At 44.4% G+C, this 20,744-nt stretch overlaps 2 protein-coding genes across 2 annotated transcripts; one reads left to right on the top strand and one right to left on the bottom strand.

Annotated features, from left to right (window-relative positions):
• Window positions 1-5,110: 5,110 nt before the first annotated feature.
• LOC100285459 (undecaprenyl pyrophosphate synthetase) lies at window positions 5,111-6,444 on the top strand. Its single transcript, NM_001158352.2, has 2 exons — window positions 5,111-5,677; window positions 5,789-6,444. Exons 1-2 carry the CDS (start codon window positions 5,258-5,260, stop codon window positions 6,308-6,310), a joined length of 942 nt encoding a protein of 313 aa, NP_001151824.1. The 5' UTR covers window positions 5,111-5,257; the 3' UTR covers window positions 6,311-6,444.
• A 440-nt stretch (window positions 6,445-6,884) lies between these two features.
• Window positions 6,885-8,018, bottom strand: LOC100277221 (Os07g0585250-like protein). Its single transcript, NM_001150854.2, has 2 exons — window positions 7,573-8,018; window positions 6,885-7,455 (listed from the first exon to the last, which is right to left on the bottom strand). Exons 1-2 carry the CDS (start codon window positions 7,994-7,996, stop codon window positions 7,058-7,060), a joined length of 822 nt encoding a protein of 273 aa, NP_001144326.2. The 5' UTR covers window positions 7,997-8,018; the 3' UTR covers window positions 6,885-7,057.
• Between the last annotated feature and the right edge of the window lie 12,726 nt (window positions 8,019-20,744).

Here is a 20,744-nt window from a genome sequence, read left to right as displayed (position 1 = left end):
CGTCGTGGACATGCACTACGAGGCGCGCATCCAGGCCATCGTCACTTACCACGGCTCCGTCCTTGGGGAGAAGGTGAACAAGAAGGACGCCCGAACCATGTCATTGACTACGGACCAGTACTTGCAGGTAAATACAAAACTTTATTATTGGTACTAAATATGCTTATTCTTATCTTCTGATATGCGGTGTACTTATATTTTTTTAGATGATTCCTCATTGGTGCGTCGCGCATCCTGAGTGCTGGGAGAAGATGGTGCAGAGGTGGTGCTCGGCTGAGTGGGACGAGGCGCACAACGCTAGCCGGGAACGGCGTATGCTGATGCAAGGTCCCTCCCACCATCAAGGCAGCCGCAGCCTGGGCAATTACGCGGAAGCATGGGTACACGCTCTTTTTTATTTAGGTATATAACTTTCGATTAGACATGATTTCTAACCATATCGTTGGTTTTCTCGCAGTCGGCGGCACATGGTGGCGCGCCTTGCTCCACGTTCTCGGCATATGCCATGGCCCACAAGGGGAAGGTGACGTCCGACGTTACCTACAACCCGGATGACGGGCCCGAGGCGTACACCAACCCCGCCATCCACAGCCGACTCAGTGAGTACACCGCCATGGCCAAGGAGGTCCATGGGCCAGATTACGATCCGAGGACCGAGGACATCGACGGAGATGTCCTCATGAGGGTCGGAGGAGGCAAGAGGCATGGGAGGTACTGGATTGCCGACGGGGCAATCGACTCGTCCTCCACTCCCACTCTCTCTCAGGTGCGAGCAAGGAGCACGAGCGCGAGCCCAGCCATACGACCTCGGCAGGACACCTCACAGCATCGTATCCAGCAACTCCAGGTTATTCCTTATCTATTCATCGTTCATTGATTTTTATATATCTTCTCTTTGCATTATCGTAACATTAGGGCGAAATATTACAGACTCAGCTAGATGATGAGAGGAGGCAACGTGAGGAGCTGGAGAAGAGGATGGCGGAGATGTTCGCGTACATGCAGAGCCTTGGCGCCGCACAGGGTCATGCTCCACCACCTCCGTTGTTCCCTGCAGCTGACCCTACAGAGTTCACTACTCCTGTGAGTATCAAAATTTTAGTACTGCATGATATATATTCATATGTTCTCACACATACAATCTGTTCTCTGTGCAGGGTCAATCGGCGGCGTCGAACAACCCTCATGCTTCGTCCAGCCCTTCGCCGAACCAGTCCAGATGCCCACCTCGTTGATGATCTGTTTTGTGATGATCCAGACTTACCTTTATGAGTGTTGGTGATGTTAGTTAAACTTTATCTTGTGAGATACTTGGTGATGTTAGTGATGACGCAGACTTATATCTGTTTTGTGATGATCCTTACTTATATTTGTGAGACTTTAGTGAGACTTTTGTGATATATATGGTGTTGATGATAAATGTGTTCATTCTGTGATGTGATTGATATATAATGTGATGTGAATCATATATATCTTTTGTTTGTTTGGATGGAACAACAAAAGCAAATAAAAAAGGGACATTCTGGTCACTTTGCCGAGTGTAACACTCGGCAAAGGGGCACTTTGCCGAGTGCTATGACCACGGCACTCGGCAAAGAAGGCAACCTAGGAACCGGTAAAGCCATCTTTGCCGAGTGCTGACAACGACACTCGGCAAAGAAGGAAACCTGGGAACCGGCAAAGACATCTTTGTCGAGTGCCATTGCCAAGGCACTCGGCAAAGGGACTGGCAAAGGGGCCCACTGGAGGTTCTTTGCCGAGTACCTGTCCAACAGACACTCAGCAAAGAAGCCTCCTTTGCCGAGTGCCTACTAGAGCTCTCGGCACAGGGACTGGCAGTGGGGCCCACTGGGTCAGTCTTTGCCGAGGGCCTCTCGAGCAAACACTCGGCAACATGGACCTCTTTGCCGAGTGCCACAGACGGCACTCGGCAAAGGATCCGTCACCGTCACTTGGCGCCGTGACGGTGACTTTTCTTTGCCGAGTGCCCGACAAATAGTACTCGGCAAAGAGGCTGTTGCCGATGTACAGTTCGCCGAGCGTTCTTTGCCGAGTGTTACACTCGGCAAAGGCTTTGCCGAGTGTAGAATAGCCTTTGCCGTGTGTCTTAGACACACGGCAAAGGAGCTGATTCCGGTAGTGCATTTGTATTTGACCGTATGAATCGAAGAAAAGATGTAAAGGAAATATACCACTATTCACTTCCACTGAAAACACACAATTTTCAATTATGGCCACCGGAAATAATTCTTTCCCACTGAAATTAGCTTATCTTTTGTGCTATTAGGGTTATTTTTGGCAGTACTAGTCAAAAGTTTTTAAGCAGAAATAATATTTATTTTTGGTGGTTTTAGCGTGGCCACCGAAAATAGTACTCGCAACATTTATTTTCGGCGGCTAGGTCTAGTGCCGAAAACAACTATTTCTGGAATTCTAGAAATTCCCTTCAAATTCATATACAAATTACATATACATAGTTTACCATGTACATATCACATATACATATTTCATCACGTACATATTCACATTCAACATTCCATTAACAATATACCACCACAATCAATATGTCCACATTTCTTATATACATCAACAATATGTCGAGTTTCATCCGTTCAACAGTATTGTACCACTACATTCATCAACATTCTAGTACCATTTCATTAAGTTCGATACAAACCAAGCGAATATAAGTCTCATCCAGAAAAAATAAGGTTTTATGACCACTAAAGGTCATTGGAGTTGTGCCCGCTACTGTCAGAAGCGAATACATTGTTAACAACTTAGTAGATCTATCGTCATACAATAAAGAACAAAGTCCACAATTAGAGAACAAATTAGAAGTTATAGTATTATATATAACCAAATGGATATAGTTATTGATATATAACAAAATAACATCATCCCTAGATGTTGGTGCCACTGAAGGGTGCAAGTTGAAATAGATTAAATAGGTACAATTGAGTATATTCAGATACAACAAAACAAGTATAGTTTTACTAAGTATTTTTAAAAAAACCGAAGGTACAATTCACTAATAGAGTGTTTGGTTTGAGGAATGACCTAATCCATCATCTTCTCACTCCTCACTTTTCTTGTTTAGTTTGTGGAATGGAATGAGTTGATCCATCACCACCCCATTCCTCATAGTTAGTTAGTACTAATATGAGGAATAGAGTCATCACACCAAATTTGAGAAATGGACCCATGATGCACCACCTTATTTTGAATGGAGTAATTCCTCAAACCAAACACACCCTAAGTTCAACTAGATTGGCTAATTGTGTTTAGAATATGCTAAGCTAAACTAGATTGAATGAGCTGAATATAATTTGAGAAAGTACATCGAACATGAGCTCGAGGAGGTCCCAAAGAATGGAACTAAGGAAACATTGACGGTGGTGGCTGTCATTGTGGCAAGATATTTGTATGAACATTCTGCCGCTGCAACATTGACTATAAACGCAACATATTAGTAGTACTAAATGGTCCAAATGCTAATTATTGTAAAATTATACTTACAATAATCTATTTTTTGTTGGTCATTGTAGTTAGCAAGTACTCTTGTTGCTGGTCGTAGTACTCTTGCTGCCTCAAGCTATACTCGTTCTGCGCCCTCAGTTGCTCTTGTAGATTTCTGATGGCAAGGTCTTGCTCCGAGCAGTGAGGTCAGCTACTAATACCACCTGAACTCTGAGAGGAAGATCCTCACAATGATTGGACATCTCCCATGTAAATCACCCCTATGAACGTAGAGTAGCTTCAACATTTAAAATATATAAATTTTAGTTAAACATACTAATAAAAACTAAGAATTATGAACTCAATATCTTTCCTCCACCACTGACATACATCGCCATCAGATCAATCGGTCCATGCCACGAATCGACGCCTTCACCATGGCGTCGCACCATCTTCTGCCCATATTGCTTCTGCAATTAGGAAAAGAAATTTACAATTGAATGTTTCGAGAGTAATTCTAAATTGTGACAACTCACCAATCATCTTTACTTAGTTTGGGGTGTTTTCACTTGTTGAAACCTAATTTCTTGTATTATGATCTAACTTACCGTATAGCTACAAAATGCACATTAATAATAATAATCTTGTGTTGTAATTAATCATCAAAACCAACTACGTGCCTAGATGCTTTCATGTCAAAAGTAGATCGTAGTGTCTACAAAGTTATCTGTTATAATTAAAAGTCAAAATTAGTCTCTCAAGCGAGGCATGCATGTCTGCCGTTAATTTTGTGAACTAATTTTTAGCCCCATTTACCAGCTGACTATTTCAGTTATTAAATGTATCCTTGATAAGAACATGTCTTTTCTTTAATTCATGACATGTAGGTTGTGTTTTAAGGGCATATACAACCAGTCCTTGAAAGAATTTTCTAATGCATGATATAATCCTGAGCTTCTAAATAATAAATGCTCGTCTCTTGATTTTTTTTTACTTAGCATCCTAGACATTCCTCAAAAGACGACTTATTTAATTGGGTTATACATGCACTAAGTTGTACCCTTTTCTAATAGTCACACAATTAATTTTTATATTCTATTTAAAAATAATGTATTCATTATCTTGTCTGATTTTATTGTATTAAGATAAGTCTCAATTTTTATACTAACTCCATTTTCGAATATTTGTCGTCCGCTAGTTCATTTTTAAACTAAAACACGACAAATAAAAAAGAACGGATGAAGTATGTTTGTAAACTAACGGTGAAGATCTTTACATGTAGATATAGTACGTACTTCTACTGTACTAGTTGGGTGTCTGTGCATTGCCACAATTTTTATATATAACATAAGTAGACATTATTTGAATGGAATAATCGTTTAAATATGTTTTCAAACTCATAGATTATCTCTATAAAACTGCATATATGTAGGTATACCCATTTAGCATCCTTAAAATTTTCAATCTCATTAGTGTTATTGTTGTCATCGGCACTGTTTAAAGACACATATATCGCCATACATCGATGGAATAACAAAACATCATGAATGCTCCAAATTTGCATACTTGCTAGAGTGTGATGCTGACTTGTCCTGTTTATGAACTAATGCAGCTATATATATGAAAATGAGGCGAAGCATGGAGCCTGGAATATAGCCGGCCGGCCCCCTTATATATGTTGCCATAGCAGAATCCCGTTCTTCACCATTGAGCCGAGCATCCTGCGAGAGCGAGCAAGAGAATCACGACTTATAACTAGGGTTCTCCACAGGTACCGAGATACGAATAGCTAGCTAGGATGATGCTGCTTGCACTGCATTCTCCATCTACCGGTACCGTCGCTTGGCGTCGTCGTCGTCCGGCTCCATTACCCGCCATCTCGCGCCGCGCTCGCATTATCCGGCCGTCTCCATTCGCTCTGTCCACCGCGGCGGCCACGGACACGAGCACCGGCCATGCCCCGGCCACGGCCGATCGCGAGGCGCCGCTACTCCAGCTCCTCCACAGCGGGGTGCGGGCAGAGTCGCTGCCGCGGCACGTAGGGTTGGTGATCGATGGGCACGCGAGATGGGCGCGCGCCAGGGGGCTGTCGGTGTCGGAGGGCCACGCGGTTGGGCGGCGCACGGTGGAGCACACGGTGCGACTGTCGCGAGCGTGGGGCATCCGCGTGCTCACCGTCTTCGCCTGCTCCCACGAGAACATGACGACCCGCCCCAAGGCATGCAGCATGCCGCCTATGCCGCCCCAAGGCAATCAGAGTCACTTCACTTTCTGTAACGTATAGGAGTCTGACTCTGACGCGCCGCGGTTCTTGGATCGAATTTCGCAGGCGGAGATGGACTTCTTCATGCAGCTGTACGAGGGGTTTATCCGTGACAACGTCGACCAGTTCTGCAGGGAGGGAATCCGGCTGCATCTCATCGGCGACTCGCCGGGATTGCCAGCGTCCCTGCTGCGCGCGGCGAGGGAAGCCAACCAGCTGGCCACGCAGAGCGAGTCGGAGATGGTCCTGATGCTGGCCATGGGCTACAGCGGGCGGCGGGACATACTGCGGGCGTGCCAAGAGCTCGCCACGGAGGTGCAGCGGAACCTGCTGAGGCCAGAGGACATCGACGAGGCGCTCATCGCCGGGAAGCTGGGGACCAGTATCGCCGGCGGCGAGCTCTCTTACCCCGACCTGGTCATCAGGACCAGCGGCGAGCTGCGGCTGAGCAACTTCCTGCTGTGGCAGTCCGCATTCGCGGAGCTCTTCTTCTCTGACGTCATGTGGCCGGATTTTGGGGAGGACGAGTACCTCGGGGCCTTGCGTTCCTACCAGACCAGACAACGGCGCTTCGGCCAACGAAAGTAGAGCTCACTTCTTCTTCTTTTTTCCTTTCAAAATACAACAAACGAGGAAATAAAAAGCTACATCACTACTATATAGATTTGATCCACGCCTTATTTTTGACAAAGACAACTAAGTTCTTGTTCGTTTGTGTCGGATTGCATCCGGAATCGTTCTAACTAATCAAAATAATTTATATAAATTACAGAAACAATTCGGTTAGGAATCTTCGGACTCATCCCAATCCGGCACAAACGAATAAGGCCTAAACGTAAAAACATTTACATAGACGAATAGACGATTGATACTTTTAGCTATCTCTATAAATAATCTTATTTTAAAGGTACTCTACGTACAGTCGTCTCGATAAATAATTTTCTAGAGCATATTAGATCAAGATCTACGTCTACAATTGATTCGTAGAGGTGACTAAATACGCTGCCGAAGCCTATCTATTTCGCTGTAGTCCTAACTTTGTTCAACTGGGCTTTACTGGCATCACAATATATTGAGATGAGGATCTACGATCCTCTGGTTGACTAAAAAAACCGTACTGGTTTTTGCATCCGCCTAGGTAAGAGCATGCACCTTGAGTATATAAAATAATACATCAGTGATGTCCTTGTATATATTTTATGGATGAGAAAGATCTTAAATATTATTACAGATACTTCTAAAAAAAACTTAGTAATAATAGGTATACAACTAATTATAGCTAACACACTGCTGCATACGATGCGAACGGAACAATAACGCCTATCAGCTAAAATCCTAAAATGCATATCTATTTTTACTAGACTGTACTACTACTTTTAAAATATGTGTCGTGATTAAGATGATGGGGATGGAGTCGCCGGTGGCATAGCTACTGTCGTCGACGATGGATTTGACGGTGATTCCGGTGGCGCCGTCACTAGTGTCGGCGGTGGAGTCAATGGTGACTCCGGTGGTTGAGTCGACGGCGGTTCCGGTGGCGATGTTGTTGGTGGAGTTGGCGGTGACTCTAGCGGTGATGTCGCTGGTGGAGTTAGTCGACGACGGTGATGATGCTGGTGGTGTCGGTGGTGATGCTGCTGACAGAGTTGACGATGATGATGCTGGTAGAGTCGATGGTGATTCCGGCGGTGATGCTTCTGGTGGAGGTGGGGTCATAGGTGGCACATGCCCTCCTGTTTAATAATTTAAATTAAATCAATACGTGTAGATTTGTTTCAACCACTGTAACAACATGACCATATACGGAACTAAAAATTGGAAATCGTTGCTAGATATATGATCGAACTCACTGATGCACTGGCGGAGCGTGGCACGTGGGAAGGGGACAGCACACAAGCGGGGGAGCGCCACCATGCGCACGGGTACCATGGGCGTCGGCAGAAGCTCGTTGATGTCACCGTTGACGACGTGACACAGGCAGATGGGCGCGTCAGTGACGAGCGACCTGAGACCGTCGCAGCAGGCGCTCGTGGGTGGCGCCGGTGGCACCCCGGTGTGGGTGAGGAAGTCCACGCATGGCTTCAGCCCTGATAGGGATGTGTAGCACTCAGCTGGCGGCGGCGGACAGGGTGGCAGCCATGGGGGTCGTTGCTGGCCTGGGATGCAGGGAAATGGCGGGAGCGTCCGCTGTGAAGCTCCACCCTGGGCGTTGGTGAAGGTGAGGGTGAGCAGAAGCGAGACTAAGAAGACACACATGCACTTGAACAGAGCCATAGTTTGGATGTCAATTGATGGTACGGTTCAACGTGGATGTATATAGTTATATAGGGTGCAGTGACTAGGCATCCTAACTAATGGAGTTGTTGGCAGCTACCGTCGCATGAGGAAGACCGCGCCTACTATATGAACGAGTATGACGGGAGAATAATTGTTCTGAAATTTAGCTAGCAGTGCCGTAATCTAGCCGTGAATAAATAGCGGCATGCTGACACAGCGCATGCAGCAACAAAATCTAACACAATCTGACGTCTGACTCTTTCATAGGCTTCACTGCATACCGCTCCATCAATCAGTGGTCATCAACTGCATGCTCTTCACCCGCAGCGCCAAGATAGCCGCGGATCATTCCGTCACAGTGAGAGGCTTCTGCTCGCTCGTTCCTATGCATGCAGCCATGCACACACTATCATCCCCATCCGTGCCAACGCACACCTTATATATCTTTCTCTACCATCCCATCAGGGAAAATTTTCTCAACTCACACAGCGGTGGTATTTGGCACTCTAAACACTAAGGGCTAGTTTGGAAACCTCTTTTTTCTAAGAGATTTTCATTTTCAAAAAAAAAATTCATTTTTTGCTTGAAAAATAAGAATCACTTTAGAAAATGACGTTTCTAAACTAGCTCCGAATATTTATTTGACCACCACTACCGTAGCACCGCAGCAAACCAGCAGCAGGCAGATGGTCCCATCACACGCTACCCTTTGCTCCGTCTGATGCAACCAGAGACGGGCCCAATATAGAGACATGCACATTCAATAAAAAAATACATATTATTAAAAATACATGTATATGTAAAAACATAAAAAAGATACTATATATTCAGCAATAACAGCCCATTAAATCCATCTAAGGCCCTATTCGTTTCGGCCAGATCGACCCATTCGCAGCCTTGTTTCGGGTGAAACAAATGATTCGGTTTGGAATTAGATGTAACTTATTGAAGCTGTTCGTTTTGATTGGAAATGGAACCAAAACTAGCCTGGTTTGAAGTTTACACTCTCTCTACGGCTCGACACCAATCCTTACCCCATCCCTTCCGGATTGAATCCTGCCACGATACGAGACGGCGCAAGGTGAGACGCTGGTGGCGCGGGAGGCGAAGAAGCGGCAACGTGAAGTGACAGCATGGCGGCAGCGTGCAGCCCCGACGACGACCCTCCCCATCGCCTTCTCACCGGTAAGACACTGCCCCCTCCTATCCTCGTGTTACTTGTTCTTGATGTCGCTGAGCACCATGGACGATAGTTGCCGAGCACTGGAGACGCCGCCAAACAACCTCCGCTGCTGGCAACACCCTGCATGCCGTCGCTTGGAGTCCGTGCGAAGAGGTTCCCTGGATGTTCTTATGATCCATTTAGGGCTTGTTCGGTTAATCCCGTTACCTATGGATTGGATGGGATTGGAAAATTTAAGAAGGAGTTTGACTTAGTTGGGATTTAAACCCACCCAATCTCACTCAATCCACATGGATTGAGAGCTAACCGAACAAGCCCTTAGTTGGTTTTGCTCGCAAAGTTTAGTTGAAGCCGTGCATTTGCTCGCAAAGTTCCCTTCACCTTCGTTTAGTTGAAGCATGTCCGGCTTCGAATGGCCTTCCAAATGAGCCCCTTTGCACTGATGAGGTTGCTCGGACGAATTTGCCAAAGTTTAGTTGGTTTACTCGCAAACATGTTCTAATGATGATTTTATTCGAATAATATTCTTTTGGGATGCAAACTAATTGACTAATTGAAGTTGTGTCTCTGTTATAGTGTCGTTGTAACTCTAGGTCACTCATTCCAAGGAATTGTCAATTGATAGATAGCATCAGCTGTTTCAGTTATTTGTTAGATATTTTCCTTTCGTGTTTGTGCTATAATCTAAATGTTGTTCATGATGTAGATGATGAAGTTGATGATGCACTCAATGAAAGGAATGAAGATGTGCTTCAAGGAAGGGCTAATACTCTATCACGAGATGAAGAAAGTGGACAACAAAGACCTGCTGCATCAAGAAACAAACAAGAAAAGGAATTAAAGAAGCTTAGAAAGAGTGACAACATAGAAAATATGATGGGCAGATACATAGAAACGAGGAGCAAGCAAGTAGAATATGAATCTGCAAGAGAAAAGGATGCAAGAGAAATGGAGGTAACTCAAAGTGATGATTTCTTCATCAAAAGGTGCATATCAGTTATGAATACAATAGAAGAAGTGACCAAACTGGAGAAGGCACAAACATATTCAATCTTCGCCAAAAGCAAAGAGAACAGAGAACCTTTCATATGTGCTTGTCAAGCAGATCAAGAATCAGCTTTGATTTGGCTAAGAAATGAGATGTCTTAGCAGCTTCGATAGGGATAGTATTGGGAAGCAAAGTATTGGAAATTGCTGTCAAAAAGTTCACTTGATATTTGATATGTCAAACAAGTGTATTCTATATGTCTTACCAAAAACTGCATTTAGGATCACTTGTTGTCTTAGCAGCTTTGAATTGTTGTCTTAGCACCTTTGATATGTCTTAGAAAAAAAACTGTCAGTTCACTCTTTGACATGTCTAGATTGAACCAGTTCACTCTTTGTATGTCTTAGTATTGAATATGACTATGATATGTCTTAGCATTAAACTTGTTTGACTGCATGGATGGAACCAAAGTGAACTGCAGGGAGCCACCTGCCGAACCGAAGTGGGTGGAAGTGAACCGCATGGAATGGAATCAGTCCTGGCAAGCTTTAGGGCCCGTTCGTATGGACCAGATTGGTCTGTTTCCAGGTTCCTTCCGGGTGGATTAAATTGATCCGGTTTGGAATTTGGTTGGGGCCATTTCAACCGTTCGTTTAGCTTTGACATGGAAGCAAAACAGGTCCGGTTTAAACTTTCTCCTCCTTCTATGGCCAGGAACAAAGTCATGTGTTATATCCTCTGGATAGAATCCTGGCCAGTAACGCAAATTTACTAGGTTTGAGGGAACCAACTGGATCCACTCTATTTAGATCATGAATAAAAATAGACCTGTTTTTAAACCGTAACAAACGAACGGGCCCTTAGTGGCCACCAGGTTTTATTCTAGAGAGCCGGATCTATCAGAGTGAACCACCCGGTGCCTGTTTTCGAACCGAAGCAAACGAACGCAGCCAAGCATCTCGACATCTCGCAGTTGACGTCTTGACGTCCTAGGCTCATGGCTTCATGCGTTCGGTGGAGCATATGAGCATGTGGCCACGTGCCCTAGCAGAAAGCAGAGTAGCATAATATGCTATCAACAACCGCCGTCTGAGTCCGACTGCTGGTAGCTGGCCACGCGCGCAGCGCCAACGCTCCCTCGCCGCCGGCCGTGTCCTGCCCCGCTGTCGGCTGGCCGCCCGGCCTCACCCTCATCCGTCGAGGCATCGCCACATCAGGCCTTGGCGGATCGGCCCCACACGCGGCGCCATGGCACACCTCTCCTACTTGTCGTCCACTCACAAGGCCGACGTTCCTTGCCTCACTCTTCGTCTCTAAAGTCCAAACTTCATCAGTTGCGCACCTCGTGTTTTTTTTTTCTTATAAGCTCGATAGCCCTATTGTTAAAAAATAAAAATTAATTTGTCTAAAAAAGAAAGATTATGAGCACATATATAATTTACAAGTTCGAGTTTGTTGCTATGGTCGTTGGGGATGGAGTCGCCACCACCTATAAACGATGTTATTTTGTTACATCTTAGTAACAACAATCATTTTGTTATGTATAATGCTATAAATTCTAATTTACTCTAGAACGGGCTATTGAGTTTGTTAATAATATATCAGTTTTTGGTGGTAGCGGCCACAACTCCAATAATCTTTAATGGCCATAAAGCTTTGTTTCCATATCGAATCATACACCAGATATCAATCAAATACAAGCTTTGTTCAATCTTTTATGTTGAACTTGCTACCAGAAACTCTTCATCCAGTTATACATTTGTAGCGCAAGACATAATAGGAAACTTAATATCATGCAAACTTATATAAGCAGAAAAAAAAAACAAGTGATCCCTTATAGTAATGCATTCTGGCATAATTTTAAGATCACTGGTAGTCATGCGAGTGGTTATTTCAGGATTGTACCGACGAACCAATAAGTTGGATCTATAACAAATAGATCCAAAGGACGATAAAATCAAAGGATAACTGGCCAATGGTACCCCCATTAATTATTCTTGATCCAATTGCTGATCAAAGGATCCACTAGTATGGCAGTCTCCCAAGATGAGGACATCAAAGCCATCACAAGGAATGCTAATTGATTTTGTTACCCAGAAAAAATTAAGAAAATTCAGTTATCCACAAAATGGCCTTACTATTTTGTACTAAAGCTGTTATGTACAGTTCACAAGTTTTTTTTCGAAAGCGCGGGAGAGTTGTGCATCATTTAATTAGAGAAGAAAGGGTCCAAAATAGATCAAGATACAAAGCCATGAACAGGAATAATAAAAAACACCCACACACACTACAGCCTCCCCCAACAAATTAGACCATGTGCATATTAAACGCGACCTCTAGGCCTAAACTCTCAAGATGTTTAGCTCCAGCCTTAATCCAACACACTATCTCATCTAAAAAAACACATCTGATAGTGCCCAGCGAAGGGTTCTCTCCATTGAAGATTGCCTTGTTGCGGTGAATCCATAAACACCAGGCCCCCAAAATGATGACATTGCTCATAACCTTTCTCTTGCTTTTATGAATCTGATAGTCGCCTAGAGGGGGGTGAATAGGGCGAAACTGAAATTTACAAATATAAACACAACTACAAGCCGGGTTAGCGTTAGAAATATAAACAAGTCCGCGAGAGAGGGTGTAAAACAAATCGCATGGTCCTTGCCATGTCCAATAGGGTTCGATTCTTCCTCTCCACTACACCATTTTGTTGTGGCGTGTATGGAGAAGAGAACTCATGCTTGATGCCCTCCTCCTCAAGGAAGCCTTCAATTTGAGAGTTCTTGAACTCCGTCCCGTTGTCGCTTCTAATTTTCTTGATTCTTAAGCCGAACTCATTTTGAGCCCGTCTCAAGAATCCCTTTAAGGTCTCTTGGGTTTGAGATTTTTCCTGCAAAAAGAATACCCAAGTGAAGCGAGAATAATCATCCACTATTACAAGACAATACTTACTCCCGCCGATGCTTATGTAAGCAATCGGGCCGAATAGATCCATGTGGAGTAGCTCAAGCGGCCTGTCGGTCGTCATGATGTTCTTGTGTGGATGATGAGCACCAACTTGCTTTCCTGCTTGGCATGCGCTACAAATCCTGTCTTTCTCAAAATGAACATTTGTTAGTCCTAAAATGTGCTCTCCCTTTAGAAGCTTATGAAGATTCTTCATCCCAACATGGGCTAGTCGGCGGTGCCAGAGCCAACCCATGTTAGTCTTAGCAATTAAGCATGTGTCGAGTTCAGCTCTATCAAAATCTACTAAGTATAGCTGACCCTCTAACACACCCTTAAATGCTATTGAATCATCACTTCTTCTAAAGACAGTGACACCTACATCAGTAAAGAGACAGTTGTAACCCATTTTGCATAATTGAGATACGGAAAGCAAATTGTAATCTAAAGAATCTACAAGAAAAACATTGGAAATAGAATGGTCAGGAGATATAGCAATTTTACCCAATCCTTTGACCAAACCTTGATTTCCATCCCCGAATGTGATAGCTCGTTGGGGATCTTGGTTTTTCTCATAGGAGGAGAACATTTTCTTCTCCCCCGTCATGTGGTTTGTGCACCCGCTGTCGATGATCCAACTTGAGCCCCCGGATGCATAAACCTACAAAACAAGTTTAGTTCTTGACTTTAGGTACCCAAATGGTTTTGGGTCCTTTGGCATTAGACACAAGAACTTTGGGTACCCAAACACAAGTCTTTGACCCCTTGTGTTTGCCCCCAACATATTTGACAACTACTTTGCCGGATTTGTTAGTCAACACATAAGATGCATCAAAAGTTTTAAATGAAATGCTATGTTCATTTGATGCATTAGGAGTTTTCTTCTTAGGCAACTTAGCACGAGTTGGTTGCCTAGAGCTAGATGTCTCACCCTTATACATAAAAGCATGGTTAGGGCCAGAGTGAGACTTCCTAGAATGAATTCTCCTAATTTTGCTCTCGGGATAACCGGCAGGGTATAAAATGTAACCCTCGTTATCCTGAGGCATGAGAGCCTTGCCCTTAACAAAGTTAGACAATCTTTTAGGAAGGGCATTAAGTTTGACATTGTCTCCCCTTTGGAAGCCAATGTCATCCTTGATGCCAGGGCGTCTCCCACTATAGAGCATACTTCTAGCAAATTTAAATTTCTCATTTTCTAAGTTATGCTCGGCAATTTTAGCATCTAATTTAGCTATGTGATCATTTTGTTGTTTAATTAAAGTCATGTGATCATGTATAGCATCAATGTTAACATCTCTACATCTAGTACAAATAGATACATGCTCAACATTAGATGTAGAGGGTTTGCAAGATTTTAATTCTACAACCTTAGCATGTAACATATCATTATTAGTTCTAAGGTCGGAAATAATAGCATTGCAAACATCAAAATCTTTAGCCTTAGCAAGTAATTTTTCATTTTCATTTCTAAGGCTAGCAAGAGAGATGTTCAATTCTTCAATCCTAGCAAGCAAATCATCATTAATATCTCTAGGATTGGAAGTTGAAACATTACAAACATGAGAATCAACCTTAGCTAATAAATTGGCATTTTCATTTCTAAGGTTGTCTATAGTCTCATGGCAAGTGCTTAGCTCACTAGACAATTTTTCACATTTTTATACTTCTAGAGCATAAGCATTTTTAACCTTAACATGCTTCTTATTTTCTTTAATAAGGAAGTTCTCTTGAGAATCCAAAAGGTCATCCTTTTCATGAATAGCAATAATCAATTCATTTAATTTTTCTTTTTGTTCCATGTTAAGATTGGCAAAAAGGGTACGCAAATTATCTTCCTCATCACTAGCATTATCATCACTAGAGGATTCATATCTAGTGGAGGATTTAGATTTAACCTTCTTTTTGTCGTCCTTTGCCATGAGACACTTGTGGTCGACGTTTGGGAAGAGAAGTCCTTTGGTGACGGCGATGTTGGCGGCGTCCTCGTCGTCGGAGGAGTCGCTAGAGCTTTCGTCGGAGTCTCACTCCCGACACACATGGGCATCGCCGCCCTTCTTCTTGTAGTACCTCTTCTTCTCCTTTCTTCTCCCCTTCTTGTCGTCGCCCCTGTCACTATCACTTGATAATGGACATTTAGCTATAAAGTGACCGGGCTTACCACACTTGTAGCAAACCTTCTTGGAGCGGGACTTGTAGTCTTTCCCCCTCCTTTGCTTGAGGATTTGGCGGAAGCTCTTGATGACGAGCGCCATTTCCTCATTGTCGAGCTTGGAGGCGTCGATTGGTTGTCTACTTGGTGTAGACTCCTTCTTTTCCTCCGTCGCCTTGAATGCGACAGGTTGAGCTTCGGATGTGGAGGGATCGTCAAGCTCGTTGATCTTCCTCGAGCCTTCGATCATGCACTCAAAACTTACAAAATTCCCGATTACTTCCTCGGGGGTCATTAGTGTATATCTTGGGTTACCACGGATTAATTGAACTTGAGTAGGGTTAAGGAAAATAAGAGATCTTAGAATAACCTTAACCACCTCGTGGTCATCCCACTTTTTGCTCCCGAGGTTGCGCACTTGGTTTACCAAGGTCTTTAGCCGGTTGTACATGTTTTGTGGCTCTTCTCCTTTGCGAAGCCGGAAGCGACCGAGCTCCCCCTCGATCGTTTCCCGCTTGGTGATCTTTGTAAGTTCATCTCCCTCGTGCGCGGTTTTGAGCACATCCCAAACCTCCTTGGCGCTCTTCAACCCTTGAACTTTGTTATACTCCTCTCTACTTAAAGAGACGAGGAGTATTGTTGTTGCTTGAGAGTTGAAGTGCTCGATTTGGGCCACCTCATCCTCATCATAGTCTTTATCCCCTACGGATGGTACCTGTGCACCAAACTCAACAACATCCCATATACTTTTGTGGAGTGAGGTTAGATGAAATCGCATTAAATCACTCCACCTAGCATAATCTTCGCCATCAAAAGTTGGTGGTTTGCCTAATGGGACAGAAAGTAAAGGTGCATGTTTAGAAATGCGAGGGTAGTGTAGGGGGATCTTACTATACTTCTTGCGCTCTTGGCGCTTAGAAGTGACGGATGTCGCGTCGGAGCCAGAGGTGGATGGCGATGAAGAATCGGTCTCGTAGTAGACCACTTTCCTCATCTTCTTTTTCTTGTCCCCACTCCGACGCGTCTTGTGAGAAGAGGATTTCTCCTTTTGGTGTGAAGAAGACTTCTTCTCCTTCCTTTTGGAGGAGTTCTTCTTCTCCTTTCTCTTGGTGCGGGATTCTTCCGATGAAGTGCTCCCATGGCTTGTAGTGGGCTTTTCGCCGGTCTCCATCTCCTTCTTGGCGTAATCTCCCGACATCACTTCGAGCGGTTAGGCTCTAATGAAGCACCGGGCTCTGATACCAATTGATAGTCGCCTAGAGGGGGGTGAATAGGGCAAAACTGAAATTTACAAATATAAACACAACTACAAGCCGGGTTAGCGTTAGAAATATAAACAAGTCCGCGAGAGAGGGTGCAAAACAAATCGCAAGCAAATGAAGAGTGTGACACGCGGATTTGTTTTACCGAGGTTCGGTTCTCGCAAACCTACTCCCCGTTGAGGAGGCCACAAAGGCCGGGTCTCTTTCAACCCTTCCCTCTCTCAAACGGTCCCTTGGACCGAGTGAGCTTCTCTTCTCAAATCACTTGGGAATCAAACTTCCCGCAAGGACCACCACACAATTGGTGTCTCTTGCCTCAATTACAAGTGAGTGTTTGATCACAAGAAAGAATGCGAAAGAAAAGAAGCGATCCAAGCGCAAGAGCTCAAATGAACACTACAAATCACTTTCTCTAGTCACTAAAGCTTTGTGTGGAGTTGGGAGAGGATTTGATCTCTTTGGTGTGCTTTGCAATGAATGCTAGCTCTTGTATAGTGGTTGGAAGCTGGAAAACTTGGATGCAATGAATGGTGAGGTGGTTGGGGTATTTATAGCCCCAACCACCAAACTTGACCGTTGGTGGAGGTTGTCTGTCGTATGGTGCACCGGACAGTCCGGTGCACACCGGACATGTCCGGTGCGCCAGCCACGTCACCAATGCCGTTGGATTCCGACCGTTGGAGCTTCTGTCTTCTGGACCCGCCTGGATGTCCGGTGCACACCGGACATGTACTGTTCAATGTCCGGTGCGCCAGCATGGGCATGCCTGACTTCTGCGCGCGCAACGCGCGCATTTAATGCGTCGTAGGTAGCCGTTGGCGCCGAATAGTCGTTGCCCCGCTGTTACACCGGACAGTCCGGTGTACACCGGACAGTCCGGTGAATTATAGCGGAGCAACTGAAGTGAATTCCCGAGGCAGGCGAGTTCCTGAGGCCGCTCTTCCTTGGAGCACCGGACACTGTCCGGTGTACACCGGACAGTCCGGTGAATTATAGCAGAGTGCCTCTGGAAATTCCCGAAGGTGGCAAGTTTGAGTTGGAGTCCTCTGGTGCACCGGACACTGTCCGGTGGTGCACCGGACACTGTCCGGTGCGCACCGGACAGTCCGGTGCCCCCAGACCAGAGGGGCCTTCGGTTGTCCCTTTGCTCATTTGTTGAATCCAATATTTGATCTTTTTATTGGCTAAGTGTGAACCTTTTACACCTGTTATAACTTATACACTAGAGGAAACTAGTTAGTCCAATTATTTGTGTTGGGCAATTCAACCACCAAAATTATTTAGGAACTAGGTGTAAGCCTAATTCCCTTTCAGAATCCTCTTACATACTTTCCGTCATCAATCGACAAAGGAGATCTCATCTCCAAACGGAGAGAGCCAAAACCCAAGGGCAAAAGAATGGTATGCCAAAACTGTCTTGCAAAAATGCACGTACACAATAGATGTTGGACGGTTTCTTGCGATTGATCACATAAAAGACAAGACTCCGGGTGGTTCAGACCTCTCCTTTCCAGTCTATCAGATGTCCAACATTTATTCCAAATAGCCAGCCACAAGAAAAATTTACACTTTGGAGAGCCCAAGACTTCCACAACCTCTTCCAAGGTTCAAAAGTAATGGATCCCATGAAAAAGGCCTTGTAGCATGACTTGGAGGAGAACTGGCTAGATGAAGTATGCAGCCAAATATGTTTATCAGCCTCCTGTGTTAATACTACTCTTCTTACAGCATCCCATAAAAGCAAGAACTGTTGGATCCCAACCTAGGAAAGGGGCGTCAAGATGTCACTGATCCAATGCTAGTTTTCAATAGCTTGGGCCACAGTTCTAGTGGAGACAATATTCTTACCAACTTTAGAAACAACAGCAGGAGCAAAGTCTTTGATGCAGACGCCATCTAACCATCTGTCTAACCAAAATAAAGTCATATTCTCATTTCCAACCACAGTAACAACCGAAGATTGAAAGAACTTCCTTACTTGCACTGGCACAGGCAACATTAATCCATGTCAAGGTTTGTTAGTGTCTGTTTTCTCCAGCCACAACCATTTAGCTTACAGTGCCCAGCTTTGGAAATACAGATTAGGGACCCCAAGCCCACCAAAAATGAGCGGCCTTGTAACGATATCCCAAGAGACTAAACATTTACCTCCATTCACGTCCTTTCTGCCTCTCCATAAGAAACCTCTTCGAATGTTGTCAATCGACTTGATCACCCACTTAGGAATATTCATAGCAATGAGAAGATAGATTAGGATAGCAGAGAGAACAAAGCGCACCAATGTCGTCCTACCAACAAGATTAAGAAGTCGAGCCTTCCAATTGGGGAGTCGATCTGCTATCTTCTCAACCCAGGCCATAAGGTCTGACTTCCTGAGCCTTTTATCTGAGATTGGGAGCCCCAAATATGTGCAAGGAAAGGAAGCTGAGCTACAAAGGAGAAGGTTGCAGCCCTGCTGCACAGCCTGCTCACTACACCTTATTGGGATGGCACAACCCTTATGCATATTACAAACCAATCCAGAGGTTGAACCAAAGCAGTCCAAGATCATCTTAACACAATTCAGCTCATCCTCAATAGGTTTGACAAACAGTACCACATCGTCAACATAGATTGAAATTCTATTTTGAACATTCGCTCCCTGCAGGTTCTGAAGCAGCCCTCTATCTTCGGCTAGCAAGAACAGACTGCTGAGGACATCCATAATCAGAACAAATAGCATAGGAGAAAAGGGATCACCCTGGCAAAGCCCTCTCCGATGCCTAATAGAAATACCAGGATACCCATTTAACAGCACTTGAGTGGAAGAAGAAGCCAACAGGTTCGAAATCAGATTATGCCAAATATTTCCAAAACCAAGGTGAGAAAGCACCTCAATAAGAAAAGCCCAAGAAACTGAGTCAAAAGCTTTTGAGATGTCCAGCTTCAAAAATAAACTTGAGACTCGTTTCTTGTGAAGAGATTTAATAGAATGTTGCACCATCATGTAATTGTCATGAATCGATCTTCCTTTCACAAAAGCACTTTGATTAGCTGCAACCAACTACTGAAGGTGGGGACCGAGCCTATTAGCTAGCAATTTGGTGACCAATTTAGCGAAACTGTGAATTAGGCTAATAGACCGGAAATCCCTGGCTGTCAAGGCATCCGCTTTCTTGGGGATAAGAACGAGATATGCTGAGTTCAATAGCCCCAATCTGTGAGCATTTCCAAGACGAAGAGATTCCAGGGCAGCCATTATATCTGTCTTAATGATGTGCCAACAAGATTTATAGAACCTCCCTGTGAATCCATCAGGACCAGGGGTTTTATCATTAGGGAGACTTGCAATCGTATCCTGAACCTCCTTTTCGGAGAAAGGAGGCTCCAAAGCGCTCAGATCAATTGCATTTCTGTGGCAATTTGGCAAATCAAGAGTGAATGGTCTCTAAATTTCAGCACCCAAAAGATTGGAGAAGAACCTATCCAGCACCTCCTGCATTTGGTCATGATTAGTAACAACCCTTCCATCATCCTCCAAATGAGAAATAAAATTCCTCTTTTTTCTAAAGCAAGCATGCATATAAGAAAACCTTGTATTTGCATCTTCTTCCTTCAAATAGTGGATCCGGGACCTCAAGCGAGCAATTGTCCTTTCCAACGAAGAGAGGACAAGACAGTGATGTTTCAAATTTCGCAATAACCAAACCTCTTCTTCAGACAAAATCCTATTATCCCGAGCAATCACCAATCTGTGTAACACCTCACGAGCTAAGCCCAACTGGATCCCAACATTGCGCACCATTGTGTGCCCCCAAAGACTGCAATTTTTTGGACAATCTCTTAAGCTTCATGGACACCTTCTCAAGAGGACAAGAACAATGAGCCGGCTGATTCCAAGAGGCAGCAACCTCCTCCAGAAAACCAGGGAACTTAAGCCAAAAACCTTCGAAGTGGAACCTGCGTTTCCCCCTGAAATCCACCTTGAGCTTGAGAGTCAAAGGACAGTGGTCAGAGATTTCGGTGGCATTCCTATAGAGCATACAGTCAGGAAAAAAATCTTCCCAGCTGTTAGTACAAAAGACATGATCCAGCATTTCAGCTTGACAAGAGTAGGGTCTTCTCTCTGGTTTGACCACGTGAATCTCCTCCCAACCAGCGGAATTTCTTTCAACTCCAAAAAGTTGATCGAGTTTCTGCAAATTTGAAGACTCACAGCACAAGCTTAGACAGCGAAG

This window comes from Zea mays, chromosome 7 (assembly GCF_902167145.1).
Source record: "Zea mays cultivar B73 chromosome 7, Zm-B73-REFERENCE-NAM-5.0, whole genome shotgun sequence".
NCBI lineage: Eukaryota > Viridiplantae > Streptophyta > Magnoliopsida > Poales > Poaceae > Zea > Zea mays.
The sequence above is the reverse complement of the archived record's forward strand: the minus strand, read 5'-3'. Positions and strand labels throughout refer to the sequence as shown.

Excerpts from the sequence above, each read along its gene's own strand:
- LOC100277221 (NM_001150854.2), bottom strand. The coding sequence starts at position 7,996 with ATGGCTCTGTTCAAGTGCATGTGTGTCTTCTTAGTCTCGCTTCTGCTC. Across the intron at positions 7,456-7,572 it reads CACGCTCCGCCAGTGCATCA|GAGGGCATGTGCCACCTATG; the intron begins GTGAGTTCGATC and ends ATTATTAAACAG.
- LOC100285459 (NM_001158352.2), top strand. The coding sequence starts at position 5,258 with ATGATGCTGCTTGCACTGCATTCTCCATCTACCGGTACCGTCGCTTGG. Across the intron at positions 5,678-5,788 it reads ACATGACGACCCGCCCCAAG|GCGGAGATGGACTTCTTCAT; the intron begins GCATGCAGCATG and ends CGAATTTCGCAG.